Source organism: Leptidea sinapis, chromosome 7 (genome assembly GCF_905404315.1).
Source record: "Leptidea sinapis chromosome 7, ilLepSina1.1, whole genome shotgun sequence".
NCBI classification, from domain to species: Eukaryota; Metazoa; Arthropoda; class Insecta; order Lepidoptera; family Pieridae; genus Leptidea; species Leptidea sinapis.
This window is the reverse complement of record NC_066271.1, coordinates 15,529,570-15,552,407: the sequence shown is the minus strand read 5'-3', so window position 1 is coordinate 15,552,407 and position 22,838 is coordinate 15,529,570. Positions and strand designations below refer to the sequence as shown.

The 22,838-nt window shown below is 36.5% G+C and overlaps 1 protein-coding gene across 3 annotated transcripts in view; it reads right to left on the bottom strand.

The window, feature by feature from the left end:
* The window catches only part of LOC126965278 (phosphatidylinositol 3-kinase catalytic subunit type 3), a 49,686-nt gene extending 37,209 nt beyond the window's left edge, over positions 1-12,477 (bottom strand). The window contains exons 1-3 of one of the 3 annotated variants that reach the window (XM_050808784.1): positions 12,176-12,477; positions 11,911-12,099; positions 10,768-10,924 (exon numbers count right to left, since the gene is read on the bottom strand). In XM_050808784.1, the coding sequence (XP_050664741.1) occupies positions 10,768-10,924; positions 11,911-12,099; positions 12,176-12,246 (417 nt within the window). In that variant the 5' untranslated portion in view covers positions 12,247-12,477. Of the gene's footprint in view, positions 1-2,594; positions 2,951-10,767; positions 10,925-11,910; positions 12,100-12,175 lie in introns of those variants that run through there. The other 2 variants (XM_050808782.1, XM_050808785.1) reach the window with 2 other exon arrangements.
* Positions 12,478-22,838: the final 10,361 nt, after the last annotated feature.

Sequence of the window (22,838 nt, the reverse complement as noted above, 5' to 3'; positions counted from 1 at the left end):
TTCAGATCGGTCCTTCGCAATTTTTAAATTTGAAATTATTTGAACGTTCAGGTGCCTACATATATTAGATAGTATAAGAATTTTTAGTGTTGGTGAAGTATTAAGGTATTAATCACAATTAAGTCTTTCAGCAAGTGATTATAAATATTGCAACAATTTACTGTCGCGGCATCCCGACCAACAAGTTTCGATATAATATTAATAGCAGTTATATCACCTTTTGCACCAAGTACGTACCTGCTCATTTTTATTTTATTTGCAATTAAACATGTTCCGCTACATGACAAACTACATTTATAAGTTCATATTAAAACCATGTTAAGTGATGGTATATATTTAATAACTATTTTAACATGGTCAAACTTAGAGACAGGAGATTGATTTATGACCTATTATTTTTTACAAAACTATTAACCATAAAGTAAATTGCTCAGTCGCGTTGCACTTAAGGTCCCTTACTGTATCTGAGAGCTAAATTATCCCAAATATTCTATAACCCGCCCTGTAGATCAAATCTAGGCTTACAGTCTCCTGTTAAGGGCATGAGGAATATTATTTTATAAATGGCCACATCGAGTTGGACGTGTCTCATGACTCATTATAGTTTTAAGAAAAAGATTTGGGAGCATTTCAAAATTTAGTTATATTATTGTTATTAATTACTTACAAATTTAAAATCATTAAGAATTATTATTATCTCATACTTATGTGGCAAAGTTAAGTACACCGTAATTGGACGCAATTCCAGAAAAACGTTCCAAGCCACAATCATGTCGAAATTGAGTTGAGGCGAAGAGGAAGCAGAAAACGCGCAAACATGGTGTTTTTAGACATGCTTTGTGGTGAAACTATAGCATTTCGAGCTATTAACACTACTTAATCCTGTTACACATATCCTTAAGTCTTATTTGTAGGTTGCTAATGCTTGCTGTTGGTTATAGTTAACACTGCCGAGCCTTTTTGAACTACCACATTTCTTTGAAGTTAAACAAGTTTTTTGGCATGGCGTGACGCATTTTTTTGGTACTTCTCTCAGAAAAGTTATTCTTAAAGCTTGCACTTTTTTGTGTAGGTTCATTTATTCACATTAGAAGTGAATAACGAGGATTGTAAGCATATAAACTGTTTTCCCCGCAAGAATTTTGAAAATATTGGCTTTGTTACATAGATGGCGGGCCGGCAGCCGTGAACTCATATCGCTCAAGGTCTCTGGCATTTAGTGTCGCCTTAAGAACACAAAACTGGTCACGTCATTTATATTAACGGACTGACAAAAAATGGCAGCTCTACTGTCACTCTTTAAATGACATCATGACTTATTAGCCCAACGCACATGTATGGAATACACTAATATTTATTAAACTTTAAACACGAATTCCTTAAAATGTGATGTTTGTGGCTTGGAACGTTTTTCAGGAAGTACGTCCAATTGCGCTCATCACATACAATAACCTGTAACATATAAAACAAGTTTGTAAGGATAATATGTGTAATGTGGTTGTACTTATCCTACTAATATTATAAATGTGAAAGTTTGTATGTCTGGATATATGTTTGAACTTCTTTAACACAAAATCTACTGAATAGATTTTGATGAAACTTTACAATAATATAGCTTACACACCAGAATAACAAATAGGCTATAATTTATACAACTATAGTGTGAATTATACAAAATATAAAAGAAGTGTGAACAACTAGCGCCATCTCTGATCAACTAGTAAGCACAAGATCAATACAATTTATATGGCAAAACAACGTTTGCCGGGTCAGCTAGTTATTAAATAAATAAGTAAATAAGTGATCCATCAAAAGTAAAAGTTGACACAACACCTTATAAATAGGTTGCAATGTTTTATTTTAGATTTACTGCAGCATAATAACATACCCTATTCTATTAATTATAGATATTGCTTGTCCTTGTAAAATATATTCACCTCCAACAGCTATGTTTTCATGATTATTACTTGCTTAGTACTTTTTCCCCAATGCACATTAAATTCCACCACAGTGATTATGGCTTAAACTCTCCTCTACAGTTAATATTACAATTATATAATAGTATGTTTAATATAGATGAAAACATTGATATCTTCTTTTCAAATTTTCTTAATTTTAAAATATCACATGTACCTATATCGTATAGTAACGTTGTACCTACCTATAATTTAAGTACATTTAAACTATTTTGTTATATTTGTTTAATTATTAGTGCATAAGTTAATAAATTGTATTTAGTTGGTAAGCCTTTATGAATAAATAAACAAATAAATAAATTATAAAATCAATAAATCGAATTACGACAAGAGTTTTTTGTTTGGAGATTAATCTAGTCTTTATATTTAAAGAGCTTTAATATCGAAAATGAGAATGTTAAGAACAATTTAAATTGATGACTAGAAAAATGTCTACAAAAGCGAACGTTCTCACAAACTTTACTTTCAACCGTAACACATATTTTATCAGTTATCAAAAGTACTTAATGCAGTTAAAATTCGAAAATAACAAATTATTGATTAGTAAGTAAACACTGTTAAGTCACTTAGCTAGCAGTTAGGTACCTATACTTGAAAGATCTTTCTAGCACAACTTACGCAATTTAATAACTTAACAAAATCGATACGAAATCATTGTCGTTCTGTAATGGCGCACATATTAACAAAAACTTCTAATGAATCGATACGGGGTCCAGCGAATATATTCACAGAATTAAAAATTATATATCACCACGCACTTCGAATTTTCAAATTGTAATATTTAACTGGATTTAATATTAACATGTCAAAGACGAATGTGTTTGCGCGACGCCACCGATTAACTGGGCACTCTCCGGTCCGCGGATGTCGCGGTTGGACAGAATGGTCTCTGTATTCCTGAAACCATTCCAAGCCTAGTTCTGCGGAGTGGGATTTTAAACAACGCAGTTGCCTTACGAGGAGGTCGATGAGGAATATTGATTATTGATGTCACATAAACTCAAAAGCGTAGGACATTCAATTTTAACCGACTTCGAAACGGAGGAGGTTATCAATTCGATTTATATTGTATTTTTTTATGTATGTACACTGATTACTCTGAGATTTATGATGCGATTTACGTAATTTTCGATGCAGAATAGATGCCATTTGGTCCCATTAAAATTTTACATACACTGGCCTTCAAAAGTAAGTATCACACTTTTAAAATTGGTATAACGTTTTAAGTTCACAAGATATACTTTCGAAATAAAAAGGACTCCAAAGAAAATTTAATTTTGTACATAAAAACTTTATAGTCGGTAACCTTTTTTTAAGAATTGGCTGAAAAAAAACTTCAAAAACAAAACCATTCGTTTTTCAAAGTGGACGTTTCCGAATTACAATTTTACCATTCACATTTTTCTTTCTGTTTTAAATTTTTTTCAAGATCAATGGGTCTTGTTTCAAAAATTTATGCTAAAAAGCACATAACATTTATTTATCATGCCTCTTTCAGTTGAAGAATGTGCTAGGATCATGGCTTTTCTGGAACTAGGCATCAGTATGCATCGCACTGCAAGAATGGTGGGTGTGACGGTACGAACGGTCCAGAAGGTAAAGCGAAGGTACGAAGAGACTGGACACCATCTGAGAGAGAAGATCGTTATATTATTTCCACTGTGTTAAGAAATCGCCACCAAAATGCAGTTGAAGTCCAGCAACAGCTACTTCAGACCCGGAGGGACTACATTAGTGACAGTACAGTGAGAAGAAGACTTGCTGAAGCAAATTTGAAACCCCGAAGACCAGCGAGTTACCCAAAACTCGAGAGACAGCATCGAGTAGCGAGACTGCGATACGCCCGTGAACACATGTAGTGGGATGAAGAAGAATGGTCAAGAATTTTGTTTGCAGATGAGTCTCGATTCTCCCTTTACACTTCTGATGGAAGGCGAAGTGTTTACAGGCGACCTGGTGAGCGATACCTTCAAGCCTGCATCTCAGAAAGAGTCCAGTACGGTGGAGGCAGTGTACATGTACCTACTACCCTCAGGGCACTAAAGCAGGCCCTGGTAGAACAATATTCCCCAACATCGGCTCCGAAACCTAGTGTTCAGTATGCCAAACCGGCTCGAAGCTGTAATCAGAGCTCGAGGAGGCAATACCAGTTATTAAAAATTAAATAACATGTAATACATTTTAGTTGAATTTTTTACACTAAACTAAAAATGTCTATTTTCATTGTTTTATCTTTTTTAAGTTAAAAATGTTACTAATGTATAATTTTAGTTTCTAAGAATTAAAGCCTATAAAATTTGCAACAAAACGTTTTTAATCTTAAATCTCTACCTTCTATAGTTAAGAAAAAAAATTAATTTGAAAAGTGTGATACTTACTTTTCCAGGCCAGTGTAGTTTGGCCCAGTAGTTTTCATTTTACCTCGATGATATAATTGTTTTTTGTGTATCTACGGCTTTTTTAGGAGTTTTCTTTCAGGTTTTTTTATATACTATAATTATAAAATGACACTAAAAAGTAAAAAAAAACTACCTACGTTTAAAAAACCGACTTCAAAAACTGAAAAGTATCAAATAACTAAAAATTTAATTTAATACACCTTTACCTTTAATATTAATAAAATAATATGAATAGTATGTGCTACATATTGATAGCTTCGTAGTCGGTGCCAAGCCAAATGTTAGTGTGTGTAAGTAAAGATAGCTTCGTCTAGAACAAAACAACCCAAGCGGACAGACACGCGTGGCCAGACAACCTTAACAATTACAATAAGTAAGCTGTTTATAATATTTTAAGTTTTATTTTGTTTAGGACTTGGCACCGACTTAAACCCTATCAATAGGTAGCACATATAAATAATAGTATTTCATTAATATTAAAGGTAAAGGTGTCTTAAATTAAATTTTTAATTGTTTGATACTTTTCAGTTTTTGAAGTCGGTTTTTGAAACGTAGTTTTTTTACTGTTAATTATTTGGTACAGAAAAATCATATCTTAGTATATACGGCAGGATTTTAATGATAGGATTTGAAAATGACGCAGACGATCGTTATATGAGATCAAATAAGACGTAATCTGCGATCAAGACGTGTACTTTCAACCGACTTTAAAAAAAGGAGTAAAGGCCTATATGGACCGTATCAAATTTTCATTTCCCGAAATTCGCCCAGATTGTTCCTATTATGCTTAAATAATAGATCTGATGATGTATCTATGAGCTGCCCATGATTATAAAACTTCAAATCGAGTATTTGTATACATATATTAAGTATCATCATATAATATATTAATATGTTTATTTATTTTACCACATATAGTATACATATTTATGTATAACCTTTTATGTATATATTTAGTAACAGTTTTTTTTATGTAATGAAACGACCTATATAATTTCAAGATAAATCTCATTTTTGTTTAGTAGGTATCGCACCATGTTGTAATTTTTCGGAAACCGTAATTTAATATAATATAATATAAGGGAAACCTGTTATTGGCATTATTATTGTAAAATATTATTAGTTATTTATCTAATCTGTAATATGCTGTTGGTTTTCTTAATAAAATAAAATAAAATCATTGTCACCAAATCGTCCACTTCCACTTGACAGTAGAACGGATGACCACATAGCATTATGACCACCGGATCTTCATTAAGCTTATTTCACGTGGGGTGAGGATCTGAAGGGGCACCCTTCAGATCTTCTAAAATTATTTGACTATAGTGGCTTAACAATCTTCTCACCCCACGTGAAATTATCTTAATAAAGATCCGGTGGTCATCCGTTATACTGTCAAGTGGAAGTTTTTTTTATGATAATAAGGGACGAGACGAGCAGGACGTTCAGCGGATGGTAATTGATACCCTGCCCTGCCCATTACCATTCAGTGCCGCTCAGGATTCTATAAAACACCAACAATTCGGAGCGGCACTACAACTGCGCTCGTCACTTTGATACATAAGATGTTAAGTCTCACTTGTCCAGTAATTTCACTAGCTACGGCGCCCTTCAGACCGAAACACAGTAATGCTTACACATTACTGCTTCACGGCAGAAATAGGCGCCGTTGTGGTACCCATAATCTAGCCGGCATCCTGTGCAAAAGAGCCTCCCACTAGTTGTACATATTTAATGTTAATATGATGGCTTTTTCCGTGCCTCCTTAGAAATTGATACAAGCTATGTAATCGTATGTTTTTTTTTATTTCCTGTGAATTTCATTCCTTCCAAGCACGTGATATATACCTCTGATGAGAAGACGTACCTACAGGTAGGTACATCAGAATATTTATTTCACTTATATTTTTTTTACATATCAGTAATCGTAACTTAGGATATAATCGAAGATTTGTAACCGCGACGGTATGGGCGGCTCACCTACCCACTACCTAGTTACAAACTAGGCCATGCTATGCCATAACAATATCAATATATTTAATAAATTTTAGACAAAAATATATTTGCCAAAAATGCAAGTTTCTCGGATTTATGTTCTGAATCAGCATAATGAACTTGAAATTTTAGAAAATGTCAAGGCCGCCTCACCTGTGGCTTACAACATCTGTTAATAAATTAATAATTATTAACACTGTATCATACTTCTCAAAACAAACACAACTACAGTACAAAACTAAGTCGAGTAGTGCATAACTTTTATAATTATAGACCGGATTATATGCGTACCTTTTCAGCGGTAGTTGCATATTCTAGAAAAAAAAATAACTATGCATATTTACGCTCGACCTCGCTCATCGTTCGATGCTTTTCATAGTACCTCAGTAGACGTAGAACGCTCCTTTTCCGGTTACAAAGATTTATCAAGCAAACGCAGACACAATTTGTCTACAGAACATTTAGAACAGTACTTAGTAGTACACATTTTTAAAGGTAAATCTTAAATTTCATTGTAACCGAAGTAGGTATCTTGTAATAGTTTTTTTCACAAATACGATTGTCAGTACAAGCCTTCATAAAATAAAATAAAAATATTTAAATAAATGACTTTTTATTTTTTCCTGTTTAATTGTATGCATAGTTTGGCATTTTTTGTGGATTTTCGTGCATATTTTAGCTATTCTACTTGCATATTTTGCGCATTTTTTCTAGCATATAATCTATTAATAACACAATCAAATACAAAATAAACGCTGCGATTGCGTCAAAATGCATAGATACTGCAAAAATATACGACCTAGCTCCTACAACAGACTACTATTCTCAAAAGAGAAGGTGACGCCTGTTGTAAAACTTTAGCAAATAACTCTAGCTGTTATAAAAAATATGAAAATGGTTCAGCCGTTTCGGATTACATACATAAAGAAACATAGTCTTCCTCTATATTATATGTACAATGATTGTGTTTACGACTCTCCTATGCTTGTACTTCTACGCTCATAAAAAAGGGATAACGAGTAATTACATGTAAGCCTAGAAGCGAACATTCTGAACACTAACGGCCTTACAAATAGAATTGGCATAAAGTTATAACTAATCATAAACCAAGAATATGTAAAATGTTTACAAATAGACAATTCGCTTACCATTGGTTTATTCTGACGTATAACGTTTCCCGCGTTTTTGGCAAGGCTGCTTGTCATTCGGACAACTTCAGAATTATCATTGTATTGACAGTGTTGTCAACGATAATGTAAACATTTTGCACGTTCTTTGTTTATCCTTAGTTATAACTTTAAACCAAGTTTATTTGTAAGGCCGTAAATGTTTTGAGTTTTCTTTAGTGTTAATTCCGTCAACATTTGTCTTAAGACAATTCGACACGTGTTTCGCCTCTACACGAGGCATCTAGACTCGCCAAACTCTGGCATGAGTCTCATGAGTAACGCCTACTTCAATAAATTCCGAAAACTGTTTATCTCATGTCTTTTAATTGGTGGAGACCAAATGGTCTACCATGTACCGGAAGGCGTAGTGTTGGTAGACCCCCCACAAGATGGACCGACGATCTAGTTAAGATCGCCGGAGTAGGTTGAATGAGGGCAGCGCAGGACCGATCGTCATGGCGATCTTTCGGGGAAGCCTATATCCAGCATTGGACGTCTTCCGGCTGAAATGATGAACTACCACCTCACCTCATCTAATACTCTACTTTAATCTCTTATATCACTGTTTCTTAATCTATCTAACTCCACACAAACAATTCAAAGGTGTAATTTTTACCGCATTAATTTTACTTCTGCCACACTTTTTGAAGCTCAGCAAATGTTAAGAATTCCTACTAAATAAAGGAGCACTGTCACTTCTGAGTGATAGTGCTCCTTGCAGAGAGCAAAATTTACCAGAGTAATTCATACACAAAATTTACCAGAGTAATTTATACACAGTAATAATGACATATTTTTTTTAAATGTTCAAAGTACATAAATAAATAGTAATTCGTATTATTAACCTCGTAAATTAGTTAGAGTCCCGCATCGTTCATACAATTTTGTTTTTCAAATTCTATTTGTGTATTAATCACAGAAGTGAGCGTTATCACTTTAAAAACATAACTAATTGCTTAAATTTACAAGAGCCACATCTCAAGTCAATTAAATATGCAAATATTGGGGTTGAACAGGTTATCAACTGTAAAGTAGATCCTGTAGATGAAGCCACAACCTGAGAGTTGAACAAAGCATACAAGATTTTAAGATGATACGTCACTTGAACGGTTAGCTCAGTTGGTAAGAGCTCTGGCACGGAACGCCGTTTGAGGTCGTGGGTTCGAGTCCCGCATCATTCACAAAATTTTGTTTTTCAAATTTTATTTGTGTATTAACTTCGTCTTTAAGAAGGTTCCACGTCTCTATTGTGGTCTAGGTATTAAACTGTCAAAACATCCTTAACATGAGCCAAGTGTGAGTTGGCCAACTCGACACAACCATGGAATATATTTGTAAGTGTGTGCAGGATTCCTCATTATGTTTTCCTTCACCGTAAAAGCGTCTTATACAAAACTTACGAATAATAAACATTGGTTTATACCATCCAGGAATGGCCCCTGCCTTATGGCAGGGGCCATTCCTGGATGAGAAACATCCATCATCTGGTCACAGCAGAGACCATTTCTTACAGACAGAAGGAAACACAGACATAAGTATATTTTAATGTTAATTATAAATTGATAACCTCCACTTATTTATAACCTCGTAAGCCCGGCCGCCCCTTTAAAAGGACCAAACAATCATAGTTATTAAGGCCGAGACATGTGAAATAGCAAATTGCAATTAACACTGATGGAACTTGTAAAGAGACTTGAAACTTTGGCGATCATCAAAAAAGTAAGTATTTTGTCGATGACTTTACAGACTGTGACTAGAGTAGGCTTAAGTAAACGAAAAAAGTGTCCTAAATAGTCCTATGCAAAGGACTATCACCTTTAGTAACTAATGAGAACATTTTAGTAACTACGGTTTTAGCTTTTTAGTTTTAACTAATAGTATCTATGTTTTTATTAAATTCTAAATATTTACCAACAGAAAAAAAAATCTATAGTACTTCTAAAGGTAATTATAATAAATGTTGCCATATTAATATATAATTATTGAAACAATTATTTTACCTCGTATTTAAAAATAACCATATTTATAACGCACAAGAAAATGAATTTAAAGTTGAAATACTGAAAGTTTCAAATAAATAAAAAAATTCTTTAAAATGTATGTGATTCCATGAATATATAATATGATAATTAATATAAATTTCAAATTAAAATAATACAAGTACTAACATTAAAATTACTCTTAACAACTTTGCCTCACAAACAATAAAAATCATTTCAATCCAATATCCTTCCTTCCAGAAATTGCTTTTTATTGAACTGACAATATCCATATCCTCTTTTTTAATATGCGGGTAGAAAAGTTAGAGAATAGGTAAAAACAAACATGGAAATCAATTTCAAATGTGCTCTTCTCTTACTTACGGTTAGGCTCTTGTATATTTGTTCCGAAATTTTAATAGCCAGGTACAATTTATGTGATAGCAGTTGAGCTTAGTTCTAGTCTTTATAAAAAATTCGAAGCCCTGTGCCTTATAATTGTTATGAAATGAAATGAAATGATTTATTTGTATGAATCGTGGTAACATAGTTGTTAACAATTAATTAGTGTACAGCACAATTCGCCAATATATCTGCATACAAATGTTTGATTGTCAATATTGTAATTTTTATATTTATACATCATTAATACACATTACATAGCTTTAATTCAATAATATAATATAAAATAAACATTTGTTTGTAGGTACCTCTCAAAAATTACATATAAATACAATTTTTTTGTGACTAAAGAATTCTTTTAAACTATAAAAGCATTTATCTATTAGCCATAATTTAAATTTTTTATGCATTAATGTTTTAGGCATCTCTATAATATTCTTTGGAAGGTGGTTAAAGACCCTAATACACATAACATTTGCATTATTTTGATGAAGCGCTGTTCTACAGTATGGCATCAGAAGGCGAGTTGGATCTCTTAATCCTAATATGGAATAGTCTTTTGCTGGTTTAAAAAGTTCACCATGTTTTTAATGAACATACAAATTTCTAATATATATAGACCAGTAAGCGTTAACAGACTGTGCTTTTTGAATAATGGTCTACATGATTCTAGAGGACTGACATTGCATAAAGCTCTTATACATGAATTTATCTTAATTATAATGACATTTCCTTTTTTATTTTAATTTTATGCAAATCATAAAGCACTATGCACTATTCTCACAGTAACTGCTAACATTACTCCCCTTGATGAACAAAGTACTATTAATTATAAATATATGCTTACCTGTCGCAACATGCCATGTTTACCAAACAGTGATATAGTGGTGCCTCCCACCACCATCACCTTACCGGGTCCTGCACAGTCATAGATGGACATGGCGAGTATTGCATTGCGAGGAAGATCACTGTAGCAGACTGGAAGTGTGATCCATTCGTTCCAACTGTAGAATTATTCATGATTTTACATACACTATGTCTATCACCAAATACAATAAGATTAAAAACAGAGTTTTGTCATGATAATGGAATCACCGGCTCTTTTGCACAGGATGCCGACTAGATTATGTGTCCCACAATGGCGCCTATTTCTGCCGTGAAGCAGTAATGTGTAAAAATAACTGTGTTTTGGTCTGAAGGGGGCCATAGTTAGTGAAATTACTGGGCAAATGAGACTTAACATCTTATGTCTCAAGGTGACGAGCACAATTGTAGTGCCACTCAGAATTCTTGGGCTTTTCAAGAATCCCGAGGGGCACTACAATTGTAATGAGCAGGGTGTATCAATTACCATCAGCTAAACATCCTGCTCGTCTTGTCCCATAATAATGTCCCGCACCCAAACATATTAATTATAAACATACATTTTTAGCAGACCAAATAACCATATGGGTCATGTGATTAGTATTTGTCACCAACACACTTTCTTGCACCACCAGAGGAATCACAGAAGTGTCTTCTAGGTGGTGCCCATGTCTTATTGTGTTGGAAACACTGTGTAAGGAAGTTCATACCACAGTTCATATCAGAATTTTTTCTAGTACTGTTTGATAATGACCCTATCTATTTCCCTGTATCTCCAGTACCATCATTGGCAGAACCTGTTTCTGGCATCCATAATAATTATATTTGACAGGCAGAAGGAATAGTGTAGGACTATGACAAGACATAACAAATATACCAAGATATACAATAGTATAATAGTCCTATAAATATATATGTCACTAATAAGTGACAAGAGACAGAGAGCATAAGTGCAAACTATCAGCTCAAGGGGAAGCAACACCTCACTATGACCTCTGATATTGCAGGTGCCTATCATCCATGCATGCAAAAAATTAAATATGGGTAATTTGTTGTTGATGTATCTAGTGTTAATATTTAGAATAGGAAAACAATAATTAGGGCCTAGAAAAATCAGCAAACTTACTTCCATCTATTGCTGAAAGCCTTGTAGGAGGTGGTCACTGGAAGAGCGAGTGGCACTCCATCACACAGTACTTGGCAGGTAACATATAAGTCTGAACAACCATCTTGATATAATCCGGAAAATTTGAGCATTGGATCTGATAAAAGTTTATCATATTCAGGCTTTGCTCTTTTACCTTCAAGTGTTCCTCTGCAATAACGGTGAAAGTGAGAAAAATTAAAAACTTATTTAACAAAAAACATCTTGCCATATACAACAAACTTACATTTTTATTTCAACTTTGTGATCAAGAGCTGAGCTATATACGTAGTAAAACTTATCATCAATTTCATTCATTGCTGAACTTTTAAATGTAGGATAAAAATAATATGTAAAATGATACACATATAATTATTAATATAGTTAGATTTATTTATTTAGAGCATTGGTAACAAGACCATCAGCTTAAACCAAAATATAATAAAAGAAGATTAATTAAATCATTCTTCAATATACTCGATTACAAGAAAAACTCTCGTTATGTTAATGATAAAAACAATAATATTTTTTGTTTAGAATTTAGATTACTCAGTACTCAGTTCTCAACAGGCAAACTGACGTGACAGTACCACAGCTGATTTTGAAATTTGAGTATTTTTTTATTTTATGACCTGGTAAGCAAGACTTTTTCAATCAACACGCGAAAGAGTCATTGTGGACATCGTGGAGGAAAAATTAAAAACGATGAAACTAAAATTTATTCAAATAAAGACAATGAATTAGCCATGACACCAAGAACGGACATATCGTTGAATGGCTTAAGAATAGAAGACAGAAGTGGATTCAGAAATTTTGTTAGAATCACACCTGTAAATTTGGAGAATTTGCTTCAAAAAATTGCACCATACATTTATAAGCACGCATATTTGACATGCCATCACTCCCACGATAATTTTAAGCAAAAGGAGGACAAACGAGCGTACGGGTCACCTGATCACCGCCGCACATATTCTCTTGAAACGCCAGAGGAATCACAGGAGCGTTGCCAGCCCTTAGGGAAGGTGTACGCGCTTTTTTTGCTGACTGTTTGTTTGAGATTTCTAGCTATTGGTGATTCATATTCATCTTTATAGTATTTGCATCGGATATCAAAGGCAAGAAGTAATCAATGCATTACTGATGCCTGCGAAACGATTATAAAAATATTGAAAGAGTGTCTTAATGTAAGCCGAGATAAATATTGCTAATAAAATTTGTTTCTTTGACCACTCCACTTATCTTCTTCTTTTCATCTTTTAAAAAAAACACGGGTTTGTTTGGTAAATGCTTAAAACATCCAACAAGCATGGATAGAGTATAAAACTTGTTTAAAATATGTATTATAAATAAACTTCTATAAAATTAACAATACTTGTTAAAAACATGCATGTTTTATGTTCTTGTGAACGCTGTCAATATATCAGACTGGATCAAACATGTCTCAGACCTATATCAAATCAAATCAAATCAAAATCACTTTATTCATGTAGGTCACGGAAATGAAGCTAAAAAATATTTTTCTTATTGAATCTACCGCTACTGCGGTAATAAGAAGAGCTGATGAGAAGAAGTAGCAAGAAACTCGTTGCCACACTTTTATATCAAGATATACATTTCCATCGATTTACAAATCATTTCAATTACAATATAATATGTAAAATGATGCAACAAACATACTCAAACGTCAAATAGTCAATGCCTTACACGAGTAAGTCAAAAAAGTAAATGTAAAATAATACAAAGTTATTGAGTACAGTAGCTGCATCATCCTCACACACCATAAATAAATAAAGGTATTCTGCGAGCATTTTATAAGCGATTATAAATAAATATATATATATATATATGGGGACAACCCGTCCCATGCCGACGCCACAAGCAGTGACATTTAAGCGAGCATGACGAAACCTGTTACGAGAACTCAAGCAAACAAAAATAAAAGAATCCTATTCTACATATTATGCAATACTCACCAAATACCTCTAGCAAAGACTTTTTAAATCAACACGTGAAAGAGTCATTGTGGACATCGTGGAGGAATAAATTAAAAACGATGAAACTAAAATTTATTCAAATAAAGACAATAAATTACACACCAAATACCTCTACTTACAATTTGACAATTCTGCTCAAACTTGTAATTAATATTATATATTAATATTATACACTGGCCTTCAAAAGTAAGTATCACACTTTTAAAATTGGGATAACGTTTTAAGTTCACAAGATATACCTTCGAAATAAAAAGGACTCCAAAGAGAATTTTATTTTTATACATAAAAACTTTATAGTCGGTAACCTTCTTTTAAGAATTGGCTGAAAAAAAAACTTCAAAAACAAAACCATTCCTTTTTCAAAGTGGACGTTTCCGAATTACAATTTTACCATTCACATTTTTCTTTCTGTTTTAAATTTTTTTCAAGATCGATGGGTCTTGTTTTAAAAATTTATGCTAAAAAGCACATAACATTTATTTATCATGCCTCTTTCAGTTGAAGAATGTGCTAGGATCATGGCTTTTCTGGAACTAGGCATCAGTATGCGTCGCACTGCAAGAATGGTGGGTGTGACGGTACTAACGGTCCAGAAGGTAAAGCGAAGGTACGAAGAGACTGGACACCATCTGAGGAGACCTTGTAATGGCAGACCCAGGTGTACCAGTGCCCGAGAAGATCGTTATATTATTTCCACTGTGTTAAGAAATCGCCACCAAAATGCAGTTGAAGTCCAGCAACAGCTACTTCAGACCCGGAGGGACTACATTAGTGACAGTACAGTGAGAAGAAGACTTGCTGAAGCAAATTTGAAACCCCGAAGACCAGCGAGTGGCCCAAAACTCGAGAGACAGCATCGAGTAGCGAGACTGCGATTCGCCCGTGAACACATGCAGTGGGATGACCATTCTTGTCAAGAATTTTGTTTGCAGATGAGTCTCGATTCTCCCTTTACACTTCTGATGGAAGGCGAAGTGTTTACAGGTGACCTGGTGAGCGATACCTTCAAGCCTGCATCTCAGAAAGAGTCCAATACGATGGAGGCAGTGTACATGTATGGGCTGGCATATCTTCAGAAGGTCGCACAGAGCTAGTAGCCATAGAAAATGGCACCCTCACTGGGCAAAGATATGCTCAAGAGATTCTCAATGAGTATGCAGGGCCGTATTTTGCAAATATGGGTGATGGATCGATGCTGATGCATGATAATGCCCGGCCACACACGGCTCATATCGTACAAGAGTATATTCAGGAGGTCGGTATCAGCGTGATGGCTTGGCCATCAAGAAGTCCTGATCTCAACCCGATTGAACACGCCTGGGATGAGCTTGGGAGGCTAGTCAGAAATCGCAGACCACCACCTACTACCCTCAGGGCACTAAAGCAGGCCCTGGTAGAAGAATGGGAGAATATTCCCCAACATCGTCTCCGAAACCTAGTGTTCAGTATGCCAAACTGGCTCGAAGCTGTAATCAGAGCTCAAGGAGGCAATACCAGTTATTAAAAATTAAATAACATGTAATACGTTTTAGTTGAATTTTTTTAAAACTAAACTAAAAATGTCTATTTTAATTGTTTTATCTTTTTTAAATTAAAAATGTTACTTATGTATAATTTTAGTTTCTAAGAATTAAAGCCTATAAAATTTGCAACAAAACGTTTTTAATCTTAAATCACTACCTTCTATAGTTAAGAAAGAAAATTAATTTGAAAAGTGTGATACTTACATTTGCAGGCCAGTGTATTTTTACTTACAGTAATCAAAAGTGCCATCCTTTAGGGTAATCAAATCAAAATCAAAGTGATTTTGATTTGATTATTATTCCATGCAGGTCAAAGAAATTACTTTCTTTTGATATCCACCACCTTTAATATACCGAGTTTAAGAAATTAATAAAACTAACGAAATTGTGTCATTTAAATGTTATTTATTAATTTTTGAATATTTTGAGGTTATGATATAAAAAAATCTAAATCTGAAACTAAAAGTTTCCTCACCCTGGGAGTGCTGGAGAGGGTAAAGGGGACCCCTCCCCCTCAAATTCAAGCCAATGGATTTTAAATCCTTACCGGTACGAATGTAGAAAAATGCGACTGAAAAAACAATCAATTGGGAGGTCTACTCGAAAATGCATACAAGTAAAGAGAAAAAGAACAAATGAGACATTGGATCAACGCGAAAGTCGTCTTGAAGAAAACCGTTCAGAAACCTCCGATCGAGAGCTGTGGAATCAAATGAACAGCGCGAGTCGCATTTGCAGCAACAGTGTAACAGAGCTCCACTTCAAGGGCAGCGGATTCATCCGAAGAGCGTGATGCACGGAGGTGAAACAATCGCTTGCGAGCTGCTCGATTAAGAGAACGAAACAGTTTGAAGTTGGCTGCTTTCAATTTTGAAAGTGACTTCAACTACAGCGCGCACCTCAATGTAGTAATCGGTGAAATGGACAATGTCTGCTTGCACTGTAATGCATTGAAATTTCGCAAAGAAACAACCGGGATGTGTTGATCCAATGGAAAAGTAGTTTTGCCGCCTCTTGACGATCCACCTGAGCCACTCTCTTCGTACGTTTCTGGAGTTGGAAGTACTTCTAAGCAATTTCTCAAAGACATTCGAAAGTACAATGCCAGTTTATTATGTAAAAATGGGAGGTCTCTAACAAAGGTGGCCCTCACTCTTTCTATGTCATCTGATGTAACTGGCACAAAAGTTATTTTGTGTTTAGTTATATTGGGTTTTAAAGATTCAAACTGAATTAACTGACCACAGTGGTCCAAATCTAATTTACTAATTATGTTTTTACTAGTAGCCCTCACATTTGTAAAAATATTACCAATACATGTGGCACTAGTAGAAGTTATTCTTGTGGGTTCCATGAACATATTCGATAAGTTAAATAGATTTAATAATTTAATACTTAAGGTGCTATTTTCTAAAATATTTATATTAAAGTCTCCACAAACAAGTAGTTTTTTTTTGATTTTGTGGCTTTGAATAAAACTTCATAAATAACTTTCTCAAAAAGTTCAAAGTTAGCATAGGGTGGTCTATAAACAGACACAACAATAAATTGCTCTAATTCAATTGAGTCTAGCTCAATTATCCACTCAAAAGACAGGCAGACAATGTCATTTCGAATCTTAAACTTTAACTTTTTCTTGTAATACATGCTTAACACACATAATTATATTTTGGCAAGTATTCTGCAAGTTTTGTATAAAACAAGTTTATGACATGTTTCTTGGTGTAAACAAGGGGTTAGATGACACTAGAAGTAGTCTCCACGTGCCCCTTTTTAATAGCAATAGTTTTGACAGGAGAGTATTTTTTTATGGAATAGGAGGACAAGCGAGCTCCTGGTGTAAAGTGATCACCGCCGCCCACATTCTCTTGCAACACCAGAGAAATCACAAGAGCGTTGCTGGCCTTTGAGGAAGGTGTACGCGCTTTTTTTGAAGGTACCCATGTCGTATCGTTCCGGAAACACCGCACAAGGAAGCTCATTCCACAGTGTTGTAGTACGCGGAAGAAAGCTCCTTGAAAACCGCACTGTGGAGGACCGCCACACATCCAGATGGTGGGGATGATATCTTAACTTGTGGCGTGTGGTGTGGCTGGAATTCGGCGGCAGGAATCAGGTTAAACAGGTCTTCAGAACACTCCCCGTGATAAATGCGGTAGAAGACACACAATAAAGCGACGTCTCTACGCAACGCCAAGTGATCCAGCCGTTCACAGAGCACTGGGTCCCCGACAATTCGAGCTGCTCTGCGTTGCACGCAGTCAAATGGATCGAGCTGATTCACGGGTGCGCCAGACCAGAGATGACAGCAATACTCCATGTGTGGCCGGACCTGCGCTTTGCAGAGCGCTAGAATGTGGGCCGGCTTGAAGTATTGCCGTGCTCTATTGAAGACGCCCAGCTTCTTCGAAGCCAATTTGGCTTTGCCCTCCAGATAGCCACGAAAGCGGCAATCGCTCGAAATTTCGAGACCCAGTATTCCGATACTAGGCGAGGCTTTAAGGGAAGTGTTGTCGAAGAGACACACTCGCACAGAATACCGGCGTGAACTAGCGGACCAGTGCCACTACGTTTTGCATAGGTTAATGTCAAGGACAGGAGGCCATATCCCCCCCCCTCTTTTTTGATTTTACCCCAGGAGGGTACCGGCTCTACCAGACTCGTATTCTGGGGAGGGCACAGAACCGCTCATTTCCGAGGACAAACGAGGCAGTAACACAACGGCACCCCGCTCCACCCTCAACGTGGACTTTTGCAATATCAGGGGAATTTACTGCAATTTAAACGACGTCGATCAGCACCTTGAGACAGCGCAGCCGGCCTTGTGTTTCCTTACGGAGACGCACATATCTCGCCCTAGCGATACGTCATATTTAACGTACCCCCGGCATAATTTTTTGCCTCATGCCGGGGTATCTACGTTTGGGAGGATATCTGCTGTCGCCGTCTTGGCAATTTTGAGGGTAGGGACCTGTCTACTCTCTGGCTCCGCGTAGATTTAGAGGACCGCGTCCGCATCTTTGCATGTGTCTACAGGTCCCTTAATGGTTCAAGCGGCAATTGACGACGTGCTTGCACAGATCCCCTCCGCTGAAATCGTAGTCTTGGGTGATTTCAACGAGCACAATGCCGAATGTCTTGGATCACGTACCACAGACTACGCAGGGCGATCTTTGCATAGTTTCGTATTGGCGTATGGTCTGTCCCAATTGGTTCAGTCGCCAACGTGGCTCCCTGATGTGGATAGCCACATGCCGTTCTTATTGGATCTTCTGCTGACTACACATCCCGACAGTTACCAGGTCTCTGTCGACGAGTGAGGAGTGTAGTGCCTATCCGACGCCAACGTCGCAGACCACCAGCTACCCGCTGCGTTTGGCACTACAAGTCAGCAGATTGGGATAGATTGCGTTCCTTTTTTGGATTCTTACTTGGGGCAAGGTTTGTTTCCCTTCGGATGATTCTAGTGCCTGCGCCGTTGCAGTAGCCGATGTGATACTGCAGGGCATGGATATTTTTATATCAAGCTCTGTAGTACCGATCGGTGGCAGATCACAGCCCTGTTTCGATGCACCAGTTAAAGCAGCATCTGACTGCAAAAACAAGCGTATCGAACTTGGGTTGCGGCGCTGGGCTCAAAGGAACTGCAAAGTTCTAATGAGGAATATAACCGTGCCTCGAAAGCTGCTCTTGGTAATTTCAACCAGCAGTCCATGCCGCCGTTGCACATGAGGAATGACACGCTGGCCCATACGGCAAAAGAGAAAGCCGAGCTCCTTTGCGCTCTTTTCGCCTCCAACGCGACTCTTGACGACAACGGAAAAACTCCGCTGACCATCCCACGGTTTCAGAGCTCTATGCCTGAAGTACAGTTCAGATAGAAAACTGTTAAGCGAGCTCTGTTTTCGTTGGACGTCAAGAAGTCGAGCGGGCCGGATGGCATTTCTCCAATCGTGCTCAGAACGTGTGCCCCTGAGTTGACGCCCCTGCTAACGCGTTTATTCCGGCACTCTTATTCCAAAGGCGTAGTCCCTGACACATGTAAGTAAGCCCTAGTCCATCCGATCCAAAAAAAAATAGGAGACAGTTCGGATCTATTGCTATTACCTCCCTGCTCTCCAAAATCATGTAGAGCGTAATTAGCCGCCAGCTGTTGGTATACCTAGAGGATCACTAGTTGATCAACGACCGACAGTACGGCTTACGCCATGTTCGGTCGGCATGTGATTTTCTGGTATACCTAACACATAGATAGGCGGCGGCTATGGAAAGCAAGGGGGAAGGCCTGGCAGTGGGAGTAGTAAAGGCATAAAAACGCATTAAAGGCCTTCATATTCACAAAATTGATTCCTTTAGAATTATTTTTGATGCCATTTCTAATATATTTGATGATACTACCGCTTCGGAAACAAATAGCGCTCTGAGACTGGAAGTTAGCCTGGATATACCGAAGGCCTTTGATCGTGTTTGGCACAAGGCGCTCCTCTCAAAACTTCCATCGTGGGCTTCCCGAGAGCTTATGCAAGTGGACCTACAGCTTCCACACTGGGCGCAGCAAACAGGTCGTTGTCGACGGTTATTGCTCGAACCCGAAGCGTGAACGCTGGAGTGCCCCAAGGCTGTCTGCTATCTCCCACGCTGTTTCTTCTGCATATCAATGATATGTTGGACACCTCCAACATACATTGCTATGCAGACGACAGCACTGGTGTTGCCGTATACACGGGCCATGCATTTCTCTCTCGGGAAATCGTTGACCAGTGCCGGGAGAAACTGAGCGGAATGGGTTAAATTGAACCTTGTCCAATTTAACTACCAGAAGACTCAAGTTTGCGCTTTTACAACAAAAAAACCCCATTTGCCGTATCACCGCTCTTCGACAACACTATCCTTAAAGCCTCGCCTAGTATCGGAATACTGGGTCTCGAAATCTCGAGTGATTGCCAATTCCGTGGCCATCTGGAGGGTTAAGCCAAATTGGCTTCGAAGAAGCTGGGCGTCATTAATAGAGCACGGCAATACTTCAAGCCGGCCCACATTCTAGCGCTCTACGAAGCGCAGGTCCGGCCACACATGGAGTAATCTCTGGTCTGGCACACCCCAGTATCAGCTCGACCCATTTGACCGCGTGCAACGTAGAGCAGCTCGAATTGTCGGGGACGCAGTGCTCTGTGAATGGCTGGATTACTTGGCATTGCGTAGAGATGTCGTTTCATTGAGTGTCTTCTACCGCATTTATCACGGGAAGTGTTCCTGATTCTTGCCGCCGAATTCCACCTTCGCACGACACGCCACGAGTTAGGATATCATCCCCACCATTTGGATGTGTGGCGGTCCTCCACAGTGCGGTTTTCAAGGAGCTTTCTTCCACGTACTACAAAGCTGTTGAATGAGCTTCCTTGTGCGGTGTTTCCGGGACGATAAGACATGGGTACCTTCAAAAAAAGCGCGTAATCCTTCCATAAAGGCCGGCAACGCTCCTGTGATTTCTCTGTTGTTGCAAGAGATTGTGGGCGGCGGTGATCACTTAACACCAGGTGACCCGTACGCTCGTTTGTCCTCCTATTCCATAAAAAAAAGAATAATTTGATAAAAATCACGATTGCCTATTAAAATATTGTGTGAATACTATTGTCAGAACTCTAATAATGATCAGGAATTATGTTGTGTTATTTTTTATTTCTATTCACATGCATTTATTTTCTTTCATAAAGCTAAGTTTTTAAAATATTGTATAAAAATTATATATTATGTTATTAGATACATACAAAAAAAAAAAAAACTTGTAGTGCCGCCGGCAGCGGAGTCATGCCCAAGGGCTAAGCTATCGGTGGCAGGGCTACAGACAGAGGCAACTGTATCTGTTCTTCGAAGGTGAGTGATGTATTCGCCGTTGATATAGATGCCCAGCTCGTTCCAGTCCACAAACTGGAAACAGAAAAAGCTTTGGCGATATGACATCGCCTTGTCTGACTCCCCGCTGCAGTCGAATAGGCTTCAATTTTTATTTTAATATTTATTGTTATTTACAAGAAATTACTATACTTGTTACAAACTTTAATTTCATTTATAAAAATCAGAAACAATAATGGGCCCAGATGAGTACCTTTCGAGTTGTACTACGCAGGTGACATCTATAATCACTGATAGAAAGTTTTTAGTTTTACACATTGAATGCGATTCGATATGAATGATTAAAAACTACGTTTAAAAAAACCGACTTCAAAAACTCAAAAGTATAAAATAACTTAATTTAGATTTAATTTAATAAACCTCTTTATACCTTAAATATTAATAAAATATTATTATTTGTATGTGCTACGTTTTGTAATTGTAAAATAATAAACTGATTTGTAAAATAAGGTTTGTTAATTTACATAACTTTCATCTTCACTCCTTTGGGCTCGATTATGACCCACTTTTAACAGATTTCATTCAAACTTTGTAGATTTATCGAGAACCGATGACAATACACTAATTTGATAAGATTATTCCATTAATCAATTTGTAAAATGAGAATTGTTATTTTATATAACTTTCATCTACACTCCTTTGGGCGCGATTATGACCCACTTTAAACGGTCAGATTTCATTCAAACTTTGTAGATTTATCGAGGACCGATGACAATATATTCTTGTAACTAGTTCTAGTAGGCTTCATAAGATACATAAGAGCTTGAAGGGTAAATGTTAAACACTTTTATAATAAAATTCCAGTCGCTGTTCAGGCGTTGTGTACAAAAAAATATTAATGTTTTATAAAAAAAATGGCTCTGTCGTAAATCCAACAACTACTCTACAGCTGAAAATCTAAGCGATTGGACAGCCAAGATTGTTTTATAGAATTATCAATGACAATACAATAAGAGCGCAGAAAAGAATGCTGGGCGAATTTATTGCGCCGTTTCTTCTCTCTCAAAGCGCCATTTGTTTCCCAAGTGGTGGTACTTACTGTTTGTACTACACAAATTAAGTTTATAAACAAAATTTTTTAACGATACGGGACTCGAACCCGCGACCTCTCACGTTTCGTGCGAGTGCTCTTAAACTGAGCCAACCGTTCGAGTGACGTATCGTTGAGGACGTTAAATCTTGTATGTATTATTAAACTCTCAGGTTTTGGCATCATCTACAGGATCTACTTTACACTTCATAACCTGTTCAACCCTAATTTTTTCACAATAGGTGTTGCAAATCTAAACAATTTGTTATTTTTTATGAATTTATTTTTTAACAATTTGGTATTTTTTATGAATTTATTTTGTGTAATAATTAATCCCAGATGTTAGGGTTATCACTTTAAAAATAACAAACTGTTTAGTGTTAATACTATTTATATATATTCTTTGGTAGTGTTAGAAATGACATAAAAAAAAATCTAAAGGAATCAATT